This window comes from Lagopus leucura, unplaced genomic scaffold (genome assembly GCF_019238085.1).
Source record: "Lagopus leucura isolate 7727_CA_CO unplaced genomic scaffold, USGS_WTPT01 Super-Scaffold_100001, whole genome shotgun sequence".
Classification (NCBI taxonomy): Eukaryota; Metazoa; Chordata; class Aves; order Galliformes; family Phasianidae; genus Lagopus; species Lagopus leucura.
Genome location: NW_024962262.1, coordinates 27,761,616 through 27,785,780, shown reverse-complemented (window position 1 = coordinate 27,785,780; position 24,165 = coordinate 27,761,616). Strand labels below are relative to the sequence as shown.

The following is a 24,165-nucleotide window of genomic DNA, read 5'->3' as shown; positions in this document are numbered from 1 at the left end:
ACAACCCCTATATTCTGCTTATGTTGCAGCAGTATGAAACAGTTCACCAGAGCTGAAAGAACCTATGCAATTCCTTCAAGAATACAGAGGCTTGTTCCAAATTTATCTGATGGAGCTCACAGCTAAGTAACTTTGCATCACAATGGATATAGGTTTTAAGGTTACATCCACATCGCTAAATGAGAATTGAACTCTGAATGCAAGCAATGGGGCCCTGATCTTCTGCGCTGTTGAGCTATTAGATCATTTTCTGGCGCTATTTTGAACTGCTGTAACTAGGCTCTCTCCCCATGACCGAACTTGGATGCAGTTCTGTCAAGAAACTGTATTCCAGAAGCAGTTCCCAAAAGGCAGCATGGCTAAGACTGCACCAGGTTTGACTCTCTTTCCTCTCCTACTCTGTAAGTCCTTGGAAAATAATACTCCTGACTTAAGACCCAACAACAGCCAAGGCCGAGTATTGTGGATGTATGCAGCATGGATGTAGCCAACAGACTTGGAGCAGGCAAAGTTGCAAATGTGTAGATGGACGCCAGTCCACACAATTGGCCTGGGGACCAAGGAGTATCTTCTGCTCTGGTAGAGATGTTGGTATTTTTGGGAGGAGGAAGATTCGAGAATCAAGCAAGGCCACAGGGCTCAGAGTGCTTGGATGAACGCTTGATATCTCAAAATCCATCCCAAGTAGCAATTAATCTAGAAATAATAAAGACCATTCATAAGGTAAGTAAACATGCTGGGAACATGACAAATTTTGACTAGCAACTCATTGTCTGTCACTCTTAACACCTCGCCAGCTTTACTGTAAAAACATACAGCCCCAGAAACCATACCAAAAAGGTGTATAGCAATGGGAAGTTATTTCTCTGATCTTTGTAAAGAACGTAGTCACTCTCGTCACCACAATACTGGGGAAAGGAGTCCCACAGCTAAATGGCATGTTTAGTGAAAAAATTCAACATCTCTGCATACTTGCTTCATATTATGTTCCCTCAGTTCTTGGATGAGAAGAGAGCAAACAGCTGATCCTTATTTGTTTGTGAAACAAAGTCAGTAGGAAAACAGGATTTCATAAAGCCCAAACCATTTCATTAAGAACACCACAGACTGAAGCTTACTGCCAAATATGAGGCAGGATCCTGGAGGAACCTAGAGAATTGGCGACTCTGGAAGTTATGGTATCCTCAGACACAGGACAGATGTGCCTGAAGGGCAGGAACACTGGGAGCTGGAGTAAAATTGCTTAACAGAATTCCAAAGACAAAAAGTCAGTTTCCTATAAATGAGAAACTATTAAACAAGTTTCATTGTGACCAAAAGCTATTGTTTTCTTATGAATGTGCTGGGCTCATTTTTTTTAAAAGGTATCAAAAGGTACAGTTTGCAGTTTGAGTACTTTTCAATAGTGATTCAGTTGACCCCATTTGGGACATGCATCTTTCGCATCATTTTGAGATGATGACACTCTTTAGATGACTACAAAGTAATCCCTGGTGGTCTAGCTTAGACCAGATGATCGAATATTTAGGTAAATGAAATTAGAAGTTCTAAATCCCACTCCAAGCAATTTAGATACCTCAACTTGGAGTTATTCTACAGTAGGACTCACAGATTACCTAACGTCATGTATGGAGGAAGAGGAAGTGACAGTCTTAAAAATTTAGAGCATCCAGTGCTCTGAGGATCAAGATCCTTGAAGAAGCCAATAGTGGAAATAGAGGAAGAAGGCCTGTCATCCCTTATTCAGTGTTGGAAATGTCAGCAATTCATTAGAGACCGGATGCTCTTCTTCCCTCTCAACACTTGACAGCTGAGCAGTTTGCATGACTGCATAGGCACTAAGACATCGCTCTTCAAGCCTCAAAGGATTTGCCTGTCAGGAAATCACTCAGGGCTTCGGGTACTATGGAAGGAGCCACTGATTGTCTCTTTCACATAAACTAGGTCAATGATGATCATGAGTGAGGATAACAAAGCACTAGAACAAGCTGTCCAAAGATCATGTGGAATCGTTGCTCTCTGGGGTTTTCAAAATCCTAAGCAATATGGTCCAAATTCAGCACTAGCCCAGCTTTGAATGAGAACTTGTACTAGGATACCTCCTGTGCTTCCCTCCAACAACGACTGACCCTGAAGTGAGTGTGGAAACTTGGTCCCAAAGGAAAGCAAATAAGAGAATACCTAACTCTTTAATGTGCTGAGTTGTAGCACTCAGAAAGGAGCTGGGATAGTCAGGGAATTCGATTTTCCATTACACAAAGAATAGACATGATCCTGAGAGCAATAACTCAGCTCCTGCCCATCAAACACCTGAGCAATACACCAGAAAACACATTCATAAAGGAACTTGTTACAGATATCAGCTTGATATGCACTTCACAGTACTATGAAAAGAAGGTCTAGTTAACATAGATAAGATGTGCTAAAGAGCACCATGGTGATGCTCAGAGTGGCATAAAAGGTCTAAGCCTGAGCTTGATCAAATAAGGATCAGGCTGGCTTCAAAGTGAAATTTCTGCAGCGCTTCCCACTAGTCCAGGTACCAAACATACAGCACAGGAAATCTAACACAGCTCTGAATGCAGCCAGCTCAGCTTCAGAGGATGTATCTGCTCGGGGTCTGTGACATATAATGGCAGCAATAACACTTCTAAACTCAAACCTAAATCAGCACTCACAAGCAGTATTGTTGCCGTGACTAAACTGATGAGTGCAGAGCTGGCAGCCAAACAAAACCACTGCAGGTGTCGGTCAATGGCATTCATCGATTCATAATGCAGATAAACTACCTCTGGATAATTGAGACTTAGCTGTATGGCATTTTTCATTTGAAGGCAAAACAATTCTGTACTAATTAGGAGCACAAATACTATGGATTGCATTTTATGCATTTCACAAGCCCAAAATCTGGAATAAATCATACACACTGGCTGTTTAATCACTTTTATAACACAAATGATGTATAATGAGAAGCTCTAAAAAGATGTGGAGCAGGACTGTGCTCAGCACTCCACAACAATTAGGCTTCAAAAAACAGAACAGAGAAAGCCCAAGAAAATTGAGAAGCAGAAATCACCATTTTCTCTGCACTAAGGGCAGAGATGAAGGAGTAGGAAACTGAAAATCCCAAAGCAAACCTCACCACATTTATTTTATTCTTTAAACACACACTATCTTTTTTCTTGACATCATCACAGATTAAATGCATACTACTGTATGTCTATAAAATGCAATGTCACCCTGGGTATAGACCACAGATATAGATCAAATTCTACATATAACGTATATGTGGTCCAGTTACCATCGTGAGAAAGATTTATAAAAGCTACAGGGAAATAAGCACACAAAAAGTGCCTTGCAATAACATTTACTGACAGCAGACTAATAAGGAATTACTTCTAAGTTCACTAATTTTGAAAGCAACAACGTATCTTCTCATATTCTAAAATTATTAATTTGGCACTAAAGACAACAAAACTGAAGGACCGTGTTGAATTATGTATCTTTAAGAGAACTGATGGAGGCAAGAACTATGCATCTTGCACCACACACTTGTCAAGAGTTCCCCAGTTACTTCACACTATTCCTTTCAAGAGCATGATCATGAAAAACAGGTGGTGAAAAGACATTTCTAAGTGGACAAATTTCAAGACAGATATCTCTCGTGATTTACAAAATGTGGTGTTTTTTTTTTCTGGGGGGGTTTTATATAATGGAATCATGAATTATATTAAATCTTATTAGTAGAGCAACGACTGTTCTAGGTAATGTTCCTCCTACAGCTGTTGCTGTAACTGGATAGACAATATTTCTAGTAAGCAGTAGTTCGTCTTACAAAATGAACATTTTGAGTAAAATGGTAATTCCTAAGAAGTCAGTCATGAATCACAGTACTCTCTTTGTATCAGGCAACTACAGAAAGTTCCACTCAAGATGAGGAGCAAACTTTCAGGTATATTGCACCAACCTAGAAAATCATCAAAAATATGCTGGAAAGAAAGAGACCTTTTTCTACTGTCTCAACAGAACCTTGTCTTACTACCACACACTCAGTGTGACAGAAGAAAGCTGCACATCATCCCAAGATTTGTGCCAAAATATAAAAGTTGACAACACTAATTTCTTTGTTAACGTAAATCTCAATACTGCAAGAGATGAGAAAGCTGCATATGCCATGCAGATTATACAATCAAAACTAAGGCTGAAGATTACATTCTTACTGTCAAGGCAGGTAGACAATCTGCCAACTGTAGAAGTATTGCACATGGGATAGCTAACACAACTGTTGTCCAAGTGTCTTCATGGACAGTGAGCTGGGACTTTCCATCTGCCCAAGTGCAGGATTGCTATTCCAGTTGTCTCCAGGAAGATAAGAAAACTTAAGGACTATTTTCACAAATTACATACGTACGCAAAGTGGCCTAGGTCCTGGTCAAGTGGGAAAGAAAGAGGGCAATGATTGCAAACAAATATATTCACATCACATTGTCAGAAACACCAGCTAAATTAGGTACTGCAAACATATAGTTGAAAGTCTGCACACTTCCCTGTCAGTAAATGTGCTTAATGAGCAAGAAGAGGGTAATTAGCAACCTCAATTTGAAAACACAGCATATCTAGAGCATGCTGCAGAGCAACACTTGCACCTGATGAGATCAGGCACAGACCTGAGCCAAGCCACATGTAATCCACTGAGTCCAATGCAAACGTCAGTTTACAGTCACGATTCAAAAACATTTAAATCTTTTGAATATGTACACTTTTTTATTTAACCAGGAGATTATGCTGTATTTCTTGCATTCAACACACATCTATCTTACAGTGCTATCAGCAAAACCAGAATGAGTGTTACGACTTTCCCACTTTTTTTTTCTTCGTTTTACCAAGAGAGTGGTGAGGCTGGAACAGGCTGCCCAGAGAGGTTGTGGATGCCCCATGCTTGGAGGTGTTCAAGGCCAGGTTGAATGGAGACCTGGGCAGCCTGGTCTAGTATTAAATGTTGAGCTTGGTGGCCATGCCTGCGGCAGGGGGAGTTGGAGCTTGGTGGTCCTTGAGGTCCCTTCCAACTGAAGCCACTCTATGATCCTACAATTCTATTATTCTACTAAAAAAAACCAAAAAACAAAAAAAAAAAAACCCACCCACAAAGTATGGTGCCTCGCTGACTCCTCATCAGAAAATTAGCAATATTTCAGAAATCAAAGTAACACTACAACTGAATGCTGGTAATTATTTACAAGACAAATCACTGCCTTCATAAAGTAACATCTTTTATGTTGGATTTGATTTCCATTTCTGGTAAAAATAGTAGAGTTTGTCTTATCAGTTTCCTCTGCAAAAGTGATCCCCATGGAACAAAGACTTTCTATTAAAGTTACAAGGAAAGCTGTCTAATTAGTTGAGATCACTTACAGATGCGAGGAAGAACAGACTTCATACTACAGTTACAGATCTAGTAGCATCAGCTTTAATCTATATAGGTTGCTCCAAAAGTAATGTCTCTTATTTCCATAGAAACTACAATAGACACAAAGTGCAAAATAACACTATTTGATAGAGCAAATGCTCAGCTACAAAATGCTATTTTTCAACAAAGCCACTATCACCAGCTATGCGTTTTCACCCGCAATCAATGAGAGTTTGCATGCTGTGCTCATAAAAATCTGCACCAGCAGAGATGACCTCTTTTGCTGTTGCTATTGCTTAAGTGTACCACCTATCACCTCATTGTGCTTACATCCACTGTTTGGTCTCTATAAACATTCAGCAAACATCAGTGAATATCAGTAGGTGTCATTTTTTCTTCAAGGAGGAATTCAACGATGCACGTTTGCTTCATACGCACTTCCATGTCAGATGTCATTTTGTCAGATTGCCCCTCTGCTGCCTTCTCTTGCACAGCAACAAAACAATGAAATACTGGTGGGAAGGTTCAGTGTCTACTGCCATACCATCTCCATCCACCTCAGACATCATGGGTCAACATAACAAAATAGGAGGCATTATTTTCGGAGTAGCCTTCATAATAACACTTTCCACAAGACCAACAGACTTTACTGGAACAACTGGCCACTACTAATGGGAAAATACACTTAAAACTTCACAGTGCAGGAGTGATCATCACAGTGCTCATCAGCTACATACAGTAGAAGTGGATGGATATTGTTCCTCAAAGAAGTAGAGGATCTACGGAAACCGGCAACGCTACTGCAATACTAATTTAATGAACATGTGCAAGTGAGGCATGCTTTACTGTTAAATTATACCAGTAGGCATCTGTTCCACACAGCTGGGCATTTGGAAGTCAGGGTACTACAGCAATCTAGAAAATTAAGGTTAGACATTTGTGTAAGATGTGCATAATGATGAAACAATGAAACATTTCCTGCATTACACCGAGGGTACCTTCACACAGTTTTTCTTTCATCACAAGAAAATTTAAGAGTGAAGATGCAAAAACATAAGTATAACTGCAACAACATGCCAAGTGGAGAAGATGCGGACAATAAAAGTATCCTTGGAACAGAGGAAAATCATGCTAAGGGTCTTGGGATAATGGGAAAAAAAAGCAACATACATCAAACTGGATAGCAGTGTGTACATGCTAATCCAGTTTTAGGATGATTAGAAACATTTTCCTTACTGAGAGATATCTATCTTCATATCAGATGTTAGTCACTTTTCAGAAGTCCAGAAAGCAGTGGTAACTTCACAAGTTGAATATTTTGTTCAAGTGAACAAAGAAAACAAACACAGAAGGATTGATGCAGAGTATTTAGTGAAGAACATTCTCAAAAATGAGATTAAAGAAAATAAATTAAAAGCTTTGTGATGCTACAATATGTTAATAAAATCTCTTTTCCTCACCTGTTGCTGTCATTCAAAGAGAAGCAGACTCAGAAGGAGTAGGGCGCAATATATTCCTTCCAGGATACACTGGAGCTGAGACAGCAAAGTGAAAGCTTAAAGGTAACCTTCACCCTCCCTCCCCAAAACTATAATTTCAGAGTCATCTGCTTTGGAAGCGTTAGTGATGGATCATTTCCCAAGCCTGAGCTGCAAGCTACTTGAATAACATTCATGATATCCATCTCCCTGTGGTGTTCACATCAATAAAAGTAGATGATAAAAACTAAACACATTACATTCAGACAGTTGAATAAAATGAAATTTTCTCTTCTCCACTCCGTTTTTGCCCCAAACTTTCAAAGCCTTATTTACATTCATACAAAATCTGTTTACAGTCAACTTCACTGTTGAGTTCGTGATATTTTTTTCCATAACCAACTTAGACACAAAGCAAAGCTAGCCAGGTGTCTCTAAACCACAGAGCCAGCTGTTCCTAACCAAGCTCACAGGAAATAGCAAGGAAAATATGCAGTATTTGAAACATCTGGAATAGATTGCAGAGTCTTTGAAAATTGTGTTCCAATTCCCTTCCTCATGCTGATGAGATTTCAGGCTACCAAACTGCTGCATCAACTACAGAATATTAGATAACCCTATGTAACATTTGTCTGAAAGGGAACTTTTCTGAGCTAATGCAGTAAAAAACAAACAAACAAACAAACAACAAAACACATGAAAAGCCAACAAGAATCTGTAGGAAACCTTCTGTAGAATGCATTGGAGCAAACCAAAATAAATCTGTCAGATGACTGCTATTTAATTGAAGGAAATTGACACAGATGGAAAACTGTACTAGTTAACAGCGGCAAACACAGAAAAAAAGAAATCAATACTGCATGCTTTGCACAGTTACATTAACTCATTACAAAGAAATGCTGCTACAGTATGTTGCCATAAAACATGAGAAAAGTAAGAGACGATAGACTGATCTCTTTTGTCAACTAACTTCCTTGTAATTCCACAAATACTGGAGTGTGCGGTTTTCAATATATAAAATAAAAATAAAATTAAAAAAACAAGCCTAAGTCTTAATTAGCAAAACAAAGCACTGTTTTATTATCTGTTTCTTATTTCATAAGGACAATGGATGCAAAAGAACAGAGAAACCAACAGCTAAGTTTAGAAGGAACTTCTACTTAATTTTACTTTCCATAAAAGGCGGGGAAGTGAAGGTGCCCCTAAGGTTTTAATCACTTTCAGTATCTCTGAAAGATTAAGAAAACTAATAATGTAACCAGTTTACATATGCATATTTTAAACATTCATTACAGATACAAAATTGAATACAGCACTAACTCAAAACATAAATCTCATTTTTAATGTTAGTAATAAAAAGGCAGAATCCTAATATAAAAACTGGAGGAAAGTATTTGTAATTTTTTTCCCCAAAGGTGCAACCAACAACCAATGTATTTTGCAACTGAGATTCCAGTTGTACAAAGGACTGAGAGATGCATTCTCCTTCTTAGGTAGAAGTATAAATGATAAACATTAAAGGGAATCAAATGTGCATTAACACTTAGAGTAACCCCCAAAGAGATGATATTTAATAGCAAAGTAATGGTATAACTTAAATGAACACTGAGAGAAGTGCAACACACTTTTTCCAATTTCAGAGCTTTAAAAGTAAGATTTCTTTTCCTTCATAGATTATTTCCAAAGTTATCTTGCATTTAGTTTATTCTTATGAAATGGCAGAGAATTTTTTTCCTCTTTTTCTTGAGAATATCCTAAATAGATGTTGAGTTTATATCAAACTCGAGAATTTTTAAACAGAGTCAGTGTTATAAATCAGGGAATACATTTGCAATACACTGTTTCAGGAACAAAGGTGCATACACAAGGATCCAACTGCATAATCCAGGACTACAGGTGCAAGGCTGTCCATCCCTGCTAACATGAGCTCCATCAAGTAATGGGATCATTCTTACATACATAAGAATGAGGGCTTTCCGACTCAAGCCCTTTCCTGCTAAAATCCATGTGAGGAAAGCTGTGATGATAACCAATTCAATGCCTTTACCTCAAAAATTACATCTGATAGTAATTATACCCAAATAGTCAAATTAACAAAAAAATGCATATAGCTCTTATGCAGATTAAACAATTTGGAGAATATACTGTTACAAAATATATTTTGACACAGTTCCTAAGAAGCAATTTAAATAGTAATCTAAGCAGAATTATTTACAGGGGACTCAATGTGGGGTATCATCCCTAAGTAAACCAGTATTCTGGTGTGAATTCAATAAAATATTGATGAACGCAAGTTCGTGACACCAAGGAAATTTTCAGTTTTAGTAAATAGTAAAATTGTTCTACATAATCATTAGATGAATCTAAATTATAGAAAAAATTGTCTGAACTGGTTAATCTAAATCATTTAATGCATTTCATTTTACTCAAACTTCAGATCAACAAGTCAGTGGTACACACATTTTGTGAAACAAGTTACCACTTACACGTGTCAGGTAAAACAAGCACAGATTAACCAAGTCTGACTGTACCTAATCAATACTAATAGATGGTTTGTTCTTACTTCAGCACTACTGTTTTTTTAGTAAGCATGTATGCAGATGTGCTGAAACAAAAGGCAGCAATTATAAATATTTATTAGAATGACTACAACTGGCACTTGAGCATAAGCCATCCTGTCATTCTATTTAGAAGCAGTATCTTCACTTATTTGTCTTCTTTTTTTAGTAGTCTTCTATCCTATTAACTTGCAGGATTAGGGATCATCTGGAAATTTCACACTGGTACAAGAAAGGAATGTCTGTTTGATGCAGTCTGGAGATAAAGAAAGAATTGCATTTCAGTTCACTGGAGAGATTACACAGAAGCAACACTGCTAAATGACATGAAATGCAGCAGCAGCAAAGAACAGCCTTCCCTCCACCCATGTCTGGATGGTACAAATTATTGACAACTTATTATTCTGTAAAAGCAATGTTTTTTACTAAAGGTTACAAAGCTATATTTTATCAAAGGCTACATTATTTCTTAATTAAAACTAATAGCCATTATACATGAAGTTACCTGTCTACAGAAGAATAAGGCTGTTTGAAGTGTGATAGCAATTAATTTGAACTTCTTGTTTCAATACTTACAACACTTAAACAAATAGCATCTAGGTGTTTAGTTCTCTAAGGAAATTTCAAACCCCTTATCAACTCATACATCCCAGTGGTTGAAAATGCTTATAGCTAAAGGAAGCCACCAAAGTCAAACAGGACAACTCATTAACATCACTCAATACTGAGTAAGGTATCAGTCTTTTGTCCAAATGCAGAATTTTAGGCAGGGATAACAAAGAATCACAGACCACATTATCCTACATTCTTATTCTCTTCAAGGTATTTTCAAATACCGTGTAGTCCTAGTGATAATTTTTAAAACAATATTTTTATACCTCATTACAATGAAAGCCAATAGGTACTGGTTTTCACAGTCTCCTTTGTATGAATTTTAATATTCTAAAAACTTAAGAAAGTGAGAAAAATGCTACTCTTGTAAAAAGGTAATTCTGCCATGCAGATGCCACTTCAGATCAATAAATAATGATATATAACATTTTAGTAAATTTTAACTTACTACAGTTTCACAAAATGTCAGAGCAAAGCTTACACATCACAGATGTTAAGAGGTTCATTTCATGATCAAGAACTGTATATCACATGGCACAATTATTTATTAGTGTTATTAACTATGTATCACTGTTTTGCATAAAAGGAATAATCTTTTTCAGGTAATTCCATTTTTTCCCCCCCTTCAGATTTCAAAAACATGTGTTGTTGTTTACTCCATAGTAATACTGCTGCCAATTTCAAAAAAAAGTTAGTCTGCTTTATCACATCAAAAGCTGCTACACGGTTAAAATGCTTAAACACTGTGCTTTGACTCAAGTAAACTGCAGAGTAAAGGAGATGCCACAGTACTTATTTCTGGATTTAGATTTATCTCATCATGCAGGTCAGGTAAAAAGTTAAAGCAAAAATCTCCATTTGTGTTTAATTTACATAATGAAGTCCAATAGGTCCACCTAATGGATAAAAAGCATTAAGAGTGGATATGTGGCAGACTGTGTGTCAGCTACCTGAAGGATACATAGAACATATTGTTGCATACACAATCATCATCCTTGTATGTCACTGTCTTAGGCCAGTCATGTAAAGAGGAGCAACACTTACATATTTCTATTTTCTGAACATGCATGTCACTCATGTCAATCAGATTTATTATGCAGGCAGCTTAGTGCTTCCTAGCTTGCTAACACAAGGTTGACAACTAAAGCCAGTTTTCCTACACAAAGGACAGTATCTCAATGGGCAGCAAATACTACATCTAGCACATAATAAACTACTAGTTCTATTTTGTTTTTGTTTTTGTTGCTGAATATTGGTTCCAGGGAGGACTGGGGGTAGCAATGAGTATACATTGTTTATTTTCAAATTTAATAATTTCAAGAGACTTAAAATATTCCCAAGTACATGTAGAATAGAGGCAACATTCATGACAGATGTTCAAAAATCATGCAACAGCAAGATGTTCTTGCTGTGTGACTGAAGGTTGTTTGTTTTTAAATTCAAATATTTCATCCATCTCATCTCAACCTATAAACTGCTTACCTTTAATACAAGAAAAAGAATCTTGTTCTGTGAGCAGCTGCCATGCTTTCAGACATGTTTCTGACTTTAAGATAATTGACAAAGCCTCGAAAGAACAGGAGGAGTCCTGAAGGTGTAGAAAATGAACAAAATGAAGTATATCAACCTGAAATATCCCACTTAAGATTATTCTTAAAAATTCATGGTATACAAAAAACAGAGGCCTTTATGCATCATTTACAAATTTAACAAGCAAGGCCTCTACTTTTACTTTGTATTACATAAGAATATATCATTATGGAATGTTTTTTTTTACACTTATTCTGAGTTAATTTATCATCTGCTAAGAGACTACATGAAAAGCACTAAAAAGAGAATACATATTCCACATGATATTCAGATAAAACTCTCTAAAGAGCTTACAAGTACAAAATTTACTTTGGATGTATTTAAGGAGTCAAAATAAAGAGAACACAGTACAAATTGTTCTTAGAAGACAAAAATAAATATAAATAAATATATATATAAAATATATATATAATAAATATTAATAAATAATAAATAATAAAAAGGACATTATGGCTCAAGATTAAACCTTCTAGAAACCTAGGAAAATGCACTAGCCAAAGATGAATGAAAATATGAAAAGCAGTCAATTCAAAGTAAGCTACTCATCGTGTGTAACAATTTAATTTGAATTGTGGAGTTGACAAAAAGTATTTAATTTTTTTAAAATTCAGACACCAAGAAAAGCACTGTTGTACAGTGAAAATCTACAAAGATGTAGAACTCTTAAGTCCATTTTCCTCTGATAAATTAACTTCAACTGATTTTTTAGCTCTGTTGGATTCTCCTTGACTCAACAGATTAATTCACCCCCAAAGACTTGGAGTTTGAAATCTGACTTATACAGACAGCAGAGAGAAGCAGAAATTTAGAGCAATTCATTGCACAACAGGATGTACTATCTAAGCAGGTCTGTGTTCTTTTTTCCCCATTCATAGGCAAGAAAAAACCCCACTTGCCTGCGGTTCAGACACAGAAAACCAAATTGTAAATAATCAAGGAAGAGCAGAAATGCCATGCTACCCATTTGAGAGCTCATTTATCATTTTGACAAGCATCAACAAAATACAGCAAGTATTAGTAAATATTTTCAAAGTCTATGAAGACAACACAAACCCCTAACGCTGCAAACCCCTAACACTTTATTCTTTTTTTACATCATCTAAGACTGATATGTCGGCACATTTAATCTTTGTATTCCTATGCTGTATCTGGTACTTGCCAGAGCAGCAAAATACACACTCAGCAAGATCAATACTGAGTAGGATCCTAAGTTTAGATTAAATATACATCTTAGCATTTAAAAGGCAAGATGACCACAGTCAGAAAATTAAGTTTACCGTATATATATATATACTTTAGGTAGACAACTGAATTCTAAGGGTAGCTCTCAGTATACAGGGATTGGGTTCATTTTTGTTTTTCAAGAACATGTAGAAACCTTGAAAATATATACCTGTGTTTATATATTTGCATAAACACATTCCAAAGATTCAAATAAAAATTCAAACAAAGATTAACAAATTCAGCAAAGGATTTCATTCTGTTCTCTTATATCTTAATAATGATCTACAGTTACACAGATGTTTTGATATTTGATGCACTTTTTCTTTTTGCTCTCCCAGTTGAAATATTGTTTTATATGCTCATTTCTATTGTAAAAGTTTGTTTTCCAATTTTTATTTTACTTCTCTTTTGCATCTTCAACTTCCTTAAGACATACACAGACCATTAACAAACTAAGGAAAGAAAAGAAAACAACCCTAGAGAATAATATACTGACTACTGGAACCTTGACCTAAGGTTACTTCTATGATTAAGGTGAATTCTGGATGGAAAATCCAGAGTAGTAAGAGCAGCAAGATCTAGATCAAAAATCAGTCTATTAGAAAAGCTGCTACACAGACGTTACCAGAGATAGTCCCATACTCAGCTCAAATCAGCTAAAACAGCAAAAGGTGGTTAAGAAAGATTTTAAGGTGTCTGAAAACATGTCTCCTGCATTACAAGCTGGAAAAACAGTCCATGTTCAACTGATATTTTATATTTCTATTTTTAGAGAAGAAAGAAAAAGCAAGATAATACAGCTTCCATTGTGTTCCTTAGAAAGACACCTTGGCTAACATTTAAATTTAAATATGAAAATTGTCTCTCTCTCCCCAGTTTGTTAGCAACGCATGAGAAGTCTTTGGAAATAGACCATTTCACTTTTCCAAGATTTTTCCAGACTTCAGAAGAAGTGAGGGGAGTATGAACAGATGGGTGAACACTAGAAGAGAAAGGCAGCAAAATGTGGGCTTCAAAAAAAAAAAAAAAGAAAGAAAGAAAGAAAAAAGAAAAAAAAAAAACAGAATGGAAGAGTCAGATTCTATTTACTCACTTTTAAAGAGAAACAGGATATACTACTTAGCACATTCTGATTGGAAAGTTACCTGAAACCATGACAGACAGACCTAGCTGGCAGAATCTCCATAATTTGATAATACTCCTTCATTTGCTATTAAGAAGGTATATAGGAGTAAATCCATGTATAGTATTCTAGTAATTTCAGTTTAAGCCATCTTATCAGTTTAAAAACACTGTTGGCTTATGTCATGTAAAACATTTATAAGACAAAGGAATGCTAATGCTGGATGTAAACTGCATGGATCACAGTGCCTTGGAATAAAAGGTGAGTAAAGCTCAGGCTGAAAATAAGGCTTTCGAAAATCAAAGTGGGCTGACTTCTGAATAGGACAAGTAATATAAAAGAACAGAAAGAAAAAAAAAAAGCACCACAAAGGTTTGCTTTAGAAGTTTATCTGGAGATATTTGAACATGGAAATAATTGTTCCACTTGCTACTTAAACACAATCATCTAAAACAAAATATGGAAGTGTTCAAGGCACTGGTGTTGTGGAATGTTTCATCTGCAGTTTCTGTATGTCTCTAGTAACAAAGAGGTATATAGAGCACAACAGTAGAGGAAGCTATTAAGAAGCCTAGTGAACATCCTCAAACTTTATTAAGAGGAAGATATATAAAATACAGAAAAAATAACTTAATGTTTTAGGCTTTTCTTCTGCGTGATAAATAAATCAAAAGCAATCAGGTCTCTCACTCTCAAAAAAAAATTACTTAACATTTTACTAAGATGTGCTGTTAGACTCAAAGGGAAGAGTGCCACCTACTGAACCAGCAGTTTACCATGCTTCCAGAGCTAGAAAATAAAATGGATAGTAGCACTCATCCTGTAAAAGCAAATCACTCCAAATTTCACATTCAAATCACAAAATCCACAGTAGGAAAAGGGGTAAAATGCTTGAGGTTTGGTATATCATCACTAAAAGTATACTCATCAAGCTTGGTCTTCTGTCTAAAACTTTGAGAACAAGCAGACAGACTTCAGAAAAAGCTGATGTCACGGAAGCACTGTGATCAGAAAGCATGAAGCCATTCTCTTGTTCGACTGAGTAACTACTGAGGCAGTATGCATTTCAAAAGACTAGAAAAGGACATTTTATAACCTATGTGCAAGTTACCTGACTCCACCTTCCTAAGGTCAGTCATATTTCTTAAAACGCTAAGGCTTGACATACAAATCATATATAAGTACTTGGTATCACTCACTTTCACTACATTCTCTGCATAAAACCTAGAAACATTATGCAATTCTGCACCCTTACATCAGCATGAGCAAATTAAAAAGCACGAGTTACAAGTCTCAGGTACATACGCAATTACACTTGTAGAACAGAATTTTCACATGAATGTTAATTGAATAGTCTGCAGTTCACCCAGTAACATAACATGGCAGCAACCTAGGGAACACTACAGAAATATGAACAGCATATGAAACTATCAACAGAAAAATAGAAGTATATAGATGAGCACATTTTAAAATGCTACTCACAAGGACGTGATGTATTTCAACAAAACAGAAATATTTGCCTTTGCCACTTACCAAGTACCAGAAATATCCACCAAAGCCAGTACTGTCCATTGAAATATCCAGTAAAGTAATCTGAAAACTGCAATTTATACACAAGGCTTAGTAAGACAAATGACTAAGACACATTTAATGCTTCAGGCAAATACTGGGAACAGAGAAAAAAGTAAATTCGAGTTAAAATAATGTATTCTCCTAAAATGCAAAACCACTATTTGTGCAGTAGTTTAATATGCAAGAGAAGCTGTCAAAGTCAACACGATACTGGTAAAGTTACTTCCAATCTTTAAAGAGATATTATATGTGTGTGTGTGTGTGTGTGTAGCATGCATATATATATATATATATATATATATATATATATATATATGGCAAGTAATACTTGCTAAAATCATCTGACATTTTCTATCAGGATGAATCACCACTGCCAATTTTTTTTCCTGCCATCCCAAACACATTACTGCAGCCTGCTGCTTCAGATATTAACACCAAAAGCCACATTAGTTTAATCTTATCAGATGGGGATGTTCTGCTGACCCCTCAAAAGAAGAGCTTTTGACCTTCTGTATACCCCCTACTGTTAATCGCTGCCAAGAATACCAGCCCCATAAAGACCTCCAACTCATTAAAGTCTTTTCATTTTCAAACTAGCATTCAGTTCCCAGCAGTGAGCTGAACGCAACTAAATGAACCTTGAAGAGGCATTTCAACTGTTCCTGTTAGTGACCATGGTAGACAGTTTTGTCCTCTCTGATGTGGGAGGCAGCTGGAGGGCAGGGTGTGATGATGTTGGAGACAGGTATCTTTGCCTTTAGCAGACTCCAGACTGCATGCTTCACTGATAAAAAAAAAAAGTCTAATCAAATGTCTCCAAAGCATACGTAAGAAACAGAACAAGGAGATGTGTGAAAAGTTGCTTGAAGGAACTAAAAAACCTTTTTAGTAGCTTTGCATATTTCTCATACACCTCCATTCCTTCATTCAGTACATTTATTGTATCCTGTCCCAGTAGACCACATTTTCATTTCTAGGGCACTTCAGTAGTTATCAACCAAGAAATCATGCAACTCAGGCATCATTTACTCTATAAAAAAAAAGATGCTGAAAGAACTGTAGATATAGCTGTTGGGTTTTGTTCCCCACAAGTGACTGCAGTGAAATTGAAATGTTTTCTTCAAAATATAGCCACCTCCTCTGAAATCTTTAAAGGCTTAATACTGTAATGTATTCATTTCTAATGATAATCCAAGAAAAAAAATAATCTAGAAATAGAATTGCTGAGCTGAATTAAAAGAACAAGTACATAATTTACATACATAAGTACATAATATATAATAAGTACATAATATAAATACTACAGTTTCTATTATTCAGCAGTAAGCATGATGCTTTTCTTAAGTTCATTAAAATATCAAATGAATACTCAATTTCCAGAAGGACTACAGCATTATTAACCCAGATTTACCTGTTTCTCTAAGCACATATCCTTTAAAAAAAGAAACAAAACTTACAAAATATCTTAAAATCACTGATCAATCAAGTACTGGCCTATATGCACTACTCATGCAATTTTTCAAGCAAAAGAAATCATTGTTGCAGAACTTACTGAACAATAAAACCAATTCTATTTGTTTTCTATATATATATTTTTTAAGTTATACGTGTAAAATAGGACTAGTTAGGCATTTTTTTTTCTTACTACTGAATGAAGAAGTGCAACACAAACCATTTGAGGAGATTGAAATAATGTAAATTTTTTGTGCATATGTACACATGTGCATCACCATTAAAACAAAATTGTCAGCATATATCCTATTTGCTTCTGTTATTTTCTCTAGAAAGGGATACAGTACAGGAAGATAACCTCCGCTGTGAAAAAGAAGCCTTGAGGTCTTGGAATTGATCAGATCTAGTGTTTCCAAATTAGTAACAGATTATACAAAAGATTTGAAATACAGGCTACAACTTAGTAATTATTTAAAGAAGTTTAGCATATGTTCATTTTAGTGTTATGAGCGTATTTTCAAGTAGACAAGAACAATAAAACCTGCAACAATCAAGTTCTGCCTTCTGTTTTGTATACCTGAACTAAAGTTTAAAGGAGCTACAGTAGATACATAGTTAAAAAATTCACATCTTGTCCATTAAGACAAATTCCATTCCAAACCTGAATCCACTTAAATATACCAGAATCCCATCTAGTCTGGTAGCATTCCTCTGTCTTGGGGAAGAAAAGAAAATACCTTTCAGATGTAAGAAGGATGAAGGACATGTGCCACCCAAGGCCCCATGTAATCTCTCCTCACTACAAGCCTTGCACTATTGTGCAAAGAGTAAATGAAGTTATATTAGTTGCATGTACAGAAGAAAAAAAATAATAATCAGTGTTGGCAGCACATAAAAGACTACTATTAATCCAAGATCTTCTCCTTCAATAGGCAGGATGAGATTTTAATGGTGTACCAGAGACACATGTAATTCAAGTTCAGAATTATTAAGTTTCATCTAGTATTTTCTCAGAGAAATTGCCTCCGTTTAGTTAGCATAACTTTCTGAAAGTATTTAAGCTGGTAAAAACATGACTAACTTCAAACTTGATTTTGACTCAACACTGTATGTATGTACCTGGTTTTCTTTTCCCTGTGAGAAATAAGAAAGCAGTGTTTTTTTGTTTTGTTTTCCTTTGGTAGGCTGACACACCACTTATAAATTTTTTTTTTAGGAAGCTTTCTGAATAATAAAAATGACATTTTTATATTTGCTCCACTTATGCATGCCTTTAAATATTTGTTCAAAGAATGAGTCAATCTACATTTATTTTAAAGGAAACGCCACGTAAATGGTAAATCAGATAAAAATAGATTAAGTTTCATCGTTACTAAGTACATATGAACATATAGCAAGTAAATTCCCTACTAAAGTGCAAGTTAGAAAAAGTTCTAGGCACTAAGTGCTGGAAATACTTGTTTATAATGCCAGTACTGTATGCTTGGATAAATTATTATGGGTTGGTTCTACAAGTAGAATCAAAAAACATACCCGTACAATGAGAATCCATTTGATCAGAGACAGACCAAATCCACAGATTGCACCATACCTTCCAGCTATGGTATTGGTTATACAGAAGGATAAACAAAATCCAATCCAGTTGAAAATAAATGCCACTATAAAATAAAAGAAACAGTAGCTTATGTTAATCTGTATAGCTAAGTAAACAGACTTCACATTAATTTCACTTAATAACTAAAAAGGACATGCTTACAGAGTCTGCAGTTCCCTTTTGGTAATTCAAGCTGTCAGATTACTTTGAACCCAGACATTCTCAGTGGTATATAGTCACTTAATAATAAAGTAAATGGTAAACAGGATCTGACCTAATACTTTAAACAAGAGAACATTCCAACATGAAAGAAAGTAATACTTTGCTACAGAAATCTGAGCAAACAACAGTAGACAAGAAGGGTGAATGCAAATAAAGGACTTGAGCATACAATATTTGGATTCAAACAGAAAATAAACTTGTTACAATTTTGTGATCTAGTTACACGCACACATGTGCACACCAAGGTTGCATATTCAGCTTTATTCAGTTTGAATAGAACACAGTAAAATCATCTGATCTTGCTCTGCAAACACAGTGTATGAAGTTGAAAAGTTGGTTTTGTTGGTTACTGTCTTCTCTTCTAGATCTATATCCAAGCATCCTCTACATAGAAACTTAAAAAAATGAAGCAATAAAAACAACATTGAGCATGAGTACTATTGCTACTTCTGTTAATTTGATACAGCTCTCAGTAGAAACACAATTACATGTTTCATGTCTTACTGCTCATCCAATTGACACACAACAATGTCATACGTACAGACTTCAGTCTGAGTGCACTGGGTCAAAGTGGGGTAATCCCAATTAGGCAGTATACCAGCCTTGGGAATGAGGGAACTAAAGAAAAGGCCATAAATCAGAACAGCTGAGAGCACTAAAGGAAGATGACAACTCCCAGAAAGGACCAGACAATGTACATGAAGGAAATTAAGCCCACAGTAAACCCAGAAGACATCAAAGAGGCAGGGAGGAATGGATGTAGGACAGAGGAGAGAACTCCTGCACACAAATTCTGAATGGTCTAAGACCCAATACTTGGGGGCAGAGCATTACATCATACAGGAAACGTCTGTCTTGGCAGTAAAAATCTGAACACACAGTAAAACTTTAGGAACAGAAAAACTGTTTCTAGGTAACCCTTTCAAGAGATTTCTTATTTATTTCTTTGCAATTTAAAACCTCGCTATAACTCCTCCAATAACCACATTGAGTCGTGATGATTTTTCCTCAAAAGCAGAAATGGAATAGTTTGTAACACTGAATTTCCATTCACTTAAAGAACTGAAGTTTCAAGAGAAATTTTGAAAGACTTCGCATCATCATCACAGTCATTTTGTACAAGTGAGAAAACATCTTGCCTCTGATGATGATGAGAAAGTTTACTTTTATGTTAATTACTAATAAAAAACCCTCAAAACTTTAAATACACACTGATCCAACCCAGTATATGCAGAAAAGAAATAAACAAATAGTATTTTATTACATATCAGTTGCAGAACAACATGTTAGCAATCCTGACATTTACATAGCTTTCCAAAACAAATAGCATTTACATTTGAGAAAGCTTGGACAAATTGCTCTAGAAGCAGGAATTCCCATTTTTAAGCATGCTTTTCAAATTCACCATACTTTCAACAGTAACATTTGCAGAAGTTAGTTCTTCAGCGTGTCTGTTCCTGCCCCATACACAACTACAGGCTGGGCTTGTTCAGCCTGGAGAAAAGAAGGCTGCAGGGTGACCTCATTGCAGCCTTTCAGCACAAACAGGAGGGGAATCAACTCTCTGAAAGGATAGATAACAGCAGGACAAGGGAAAGATTTTAAGTTGAGGGAGGGAAGATTTAGGTTGGATGTCAGGGGGAAGTTCTTTACAGAGGGAGTGGTGAGGTGCTGGAACAGGCTGCCCAGAGAGGTTGTGGATGCCAGGTTGGATGGGGCCCTGGGCAGCCTGGTCTGGTATTAAATGGGGAGGTAGTTGGCCCTGCATGTGGCAGGAGGGCTGGGGATCCTTGAGGTCCCTTCCAACCCTGGCCATTCTGTGATAACTAGTTACTGCTCTTCCCCTTCATGCTACTGACTGTAACTGACTTGTGGCTTTGACAGGCAAGCCATTAAGGAGAAAGACGACAGACAAGTATATAATGGACTAAGCATAGTACTTACCACTTTTAATGGTTATATATAAAGGCAAGGATTTATAGCACCGACATTTTGTATATATTGTAAAAAGAATAATTTACCCAAGTATACTAAGGGAATTAAGTTCTTAGAGTCAAATTTTTAAACACCACTGTATTTTCTTTTCAAATTATCCTAAGCAAAAAATTCAAAATAAGATCCTCAGTCACTGAGTATCAGGAAGATATTTAACACTGAGTTATTTGCACAACTCCTGAAAGACAAGGCATCAACGTTTTCCAGTATTGCTCAAACTTTATTCCCTTTGCTTTACTCAGTGTGTTGTTCCACCAAGTTAGCATCAGATAACAAAAATGGGAAAGAAAAACCATAGACTGTCTAGAAGCTGTAAATTACGCAAGTTTAGTTTTATTAGGATGCATGAACTAAGTAGTGAGATTTGCCTTCTGCATACGTTTCTACTTATTTCAAAGTCAGAGAGAGACTGGCAAAACAAAGCATCTCTGTCTACAGCTCAGAAATCACTAAATTGTGCAAACTTCTTGCTGCAACAAATGCAACCCTCTGCATTATGCAACAAGAACTGTTTCCCATTCCAAAGATCATATTCATGTCTTAGCCTAACTCTCAGCTACTGTCCTCTTCTCTTTAATAAATTTAAGATATTTAAATTAAACTTTTGCTGTCTACACTGAAGCCATAACTTCAGTCTCTCTTTTTACTACTCTAACAACACACAACAAGTAGGACTGTTAAATGTTTAGGTTTTTATTTTTAAAACACTCTTGAAGTGACAACAAGAAGAGTAAGCATATATGAATATATTTCAAATTACATTTAAAAAAAATCAGCCATTAGAGTTATTTCGTGACAACAAAACTCATACTGAGCAACAGGTAAGAAGCTGCTTTCCAAAAACTGCGATAGGTTAAAATTTCTGTGTTTTCTGTTGGCCTTCAGAGCTGCAAGAACAGAGTGCAGCTTCACGTCCAGGCTATTCATTGATCAGGCCCTCCCATCCCCCCTCCCAAGTCCTTCTCCACAGGTCAGCTCACAATGAATTCTTCTTCCAGTACATACCTGGGATTACTTTACTCCAATCCAAGTGCAACATCTTGCACTTGACCTTGTTGATCCTCATTAGGTTCACGTTGGCCCACTTCTCAAGTTTGTCCAGGTCTCTCTGAATGGCATCTCTTACGTTCTATCAACTGCACCACTCAGCTTAGTACTACCTGTGAATGTGCTGAGGGTGCCCGTGATCCCACTGTCTCTGTGGCTGATTAACATGTTACAGGACCAATGCCAATACTGACACATATTTTATTCCCACAATTTACAGTCAATGCAGAAAACGTAGTTTTTCCATTTCTAATCTTATTACATTAAAAAATCCAACAATAGCAACAAGCATAGTAGAACATATCTATTTCTTCCTCCTCACGTTCTTTCACTCCACTTGCTGATCTTTTCACCTTAGCTTTCTACACCTTCATATTAATTACTCATCTTAAGTTTACTAGCATCTTTTCCATGATACTAAATATAAAACTGGTCTGAAGATATATGTTGGTTCCAAATTTAACCCACAGCTTAAGTCTGTAATGAGATTATAATGGCAACTACATATACAAAATGCAGTCATACACAACTATTTTCTTTATTCCCTGAGTTGTCTGTACAATGAATTTGTTATAGACTTTTTTTGTTGGTGGCTAAGCCAACCTAATCTTTACAATACCTCTCAATTCATGCCTGCTTGCAACCTCCACAGGTAGATTTCCTAGCTTGTGTGCAGTTTATTGACTGAAGCATTTACTAGCTTTAAAAATTGAACATTAGCTTATGAAGGAATAGTTATTAATTGTTCCAACATAGCACCTGGAACAAAATTTAAATTTCTCTGTATTGAGACTTCTCTGATGTTGAGTTGTAGACGTGTTTAAATTGCCCAGAAATTATTCAAATACAAATCACATGTCATCAAGATAAGAACTTGAAATTCAGCTGTTTGATCCATTTGCCACGGAGACTAGCTTCTAAGCAGGTAAGTCTGCATTGGCAACGGATCTGGAGTAAAAAGGCCAACCAAAAATCTCTTTTTAAGGCTTTTTTGAGGCTAGCATCAGCACCACGCTTGTGCTAGGAGCTGGCAGCTTATGGGTGGGCTCCTGAGGCACCAGGGGTAGAGCTGGCACATAAGCAGCACAGTTTAAACACCCATCCTTAACCTTCACACCTGATAATAACCTTTACATAGCTTCCATTACACAAAACACATCAGGTGAGAAACCATTGTTTCTGCTCACTGAGAAAGGGGAGGTTCAGTAAGTGAGCACAGCCTTCATTTCCCATAGGGTGCTACATCTGTGCGTGTGGGAGGTGGGTCTAGTGGTGAGAATTGTAAACTTTGGACCCTCCTTGCTCAAGAGACCAGCTTTTCTTGGCAGTCCCTGCGACCACAGGCCGAAACACGGTCTCCACTACACAGCAGGCTTGTCCTAAGAAGACCATGGCAACCCAGACGGAGAAATGTCACTGTTCAGGTCTATGGCTGCAGGGAGTGCCTGAGCCTGTTGCCTAGGGAGAGTAGCAGGGACTCCACCTGTGTGAGGTGTGAGCAGGTGGATGAGCTACTTAGTTAGGTGGAACTTAAAGATGAGGTGCAGAGACTTAGGGCCATCAGGGAGTGTGAGCGGGAGATCGGTAGAGTGACTCGCTGGCTTACCAGAGGGAAAGGCTCTGGGAAAATACCCCCAGAAAGGTGGTGGACCCCCTGCCCTGTCACAGTTGAATAGACCTGACTGATGAGGAAGGTTGGAAGAGAGTCCCACCTCGGTGTCACAGGACTCCCCCATCTGCCTAGCCCAGTTCCCCAGCTCCCTCTAAGCAACAGGTTCCAGTTGCTGGAAGTTGAAGGGGAGGTGAGTGAAGAGGTGATGGAGGATCTGCCTAGGAGAAAGCCTAGGGCGAGGCGGTCACCCCCATACCTTGAGACTGCCTCCGACAAGAAAGAAAGAAGGGTGGGCGCAGTGGGTGACTCCCTTCTCAGAAGAACGGAGGGCCCCATATGCAGACCTGACCTGGGCTATCAGGAAGTGCTGCCTTCCCGGGGTTCGGGTCAGGGACATTATGAAGAAACTCACTAAGCTAGTTAGGTCATCTGACTACTTTCCATTACTTGTAGTTCAGGTGGGCAGTGATGAAATTGCTCAGACAAGCCTACAAACTATGAGAAAAGATTTCAGGGGTTTAAGGCGTTTAGTTCAACAATCAGGAGCTCAAGTGATCTTCTGCCCTATATCTTCTGGGCCAGTAAGGGACACTGAGTGGGACTGGAAAGCATGAGCAATGAATAATTGGCTTGGAGGCTGGCGTCGAGCAAGAAATTTGGGGTTCTTTGATCATGGGGA

At 37.0% G+C, this 24,165-nt stretch overlaps 1 protein-coding gene across 2 annotated transcripts in view; it reads right to left on the bottom strand.

Annotated features, from left to right (window-relative positions):
• Positions 1 to 7,941: 7,941 nt before the first annotated feature.
• The window catches only part of NDFIP2 (Nedd4 family interacting protein 2), a 51,610-nt gene continuing 35,386 nt past the window's right edge, over positions 7,942 to 24,165 (bottom strand). For both annotated transcript variants that reach the window (XM_042867236.1, XM_042867237.1), the window contains exons 5-8: positions 18,550 to 18,674; positions 15,526 to 15,592; positions 11,538 to 11,643; positions 7,942 to 9,699 (exon numbers count right to left, since the gene is read on the bottom strand). In XM_042867236.1, coding sequence (XP_042723170.1) covers positions 11,540 to 11,643; positions 15,526 to 15,592; positions 18,550 to 18,674 — 296 coding nt within the window. In that variant the 3' untranslated portion in view covers positions 7,942 to 9,699; positions 11,538 to 11,539. The remainder of the gene's footprint in view (positions 9,700 to 11,537; positions 11,644 to 15,525; positions 15,593 to 18,549; positions 18,675 to 24,165) is intronic.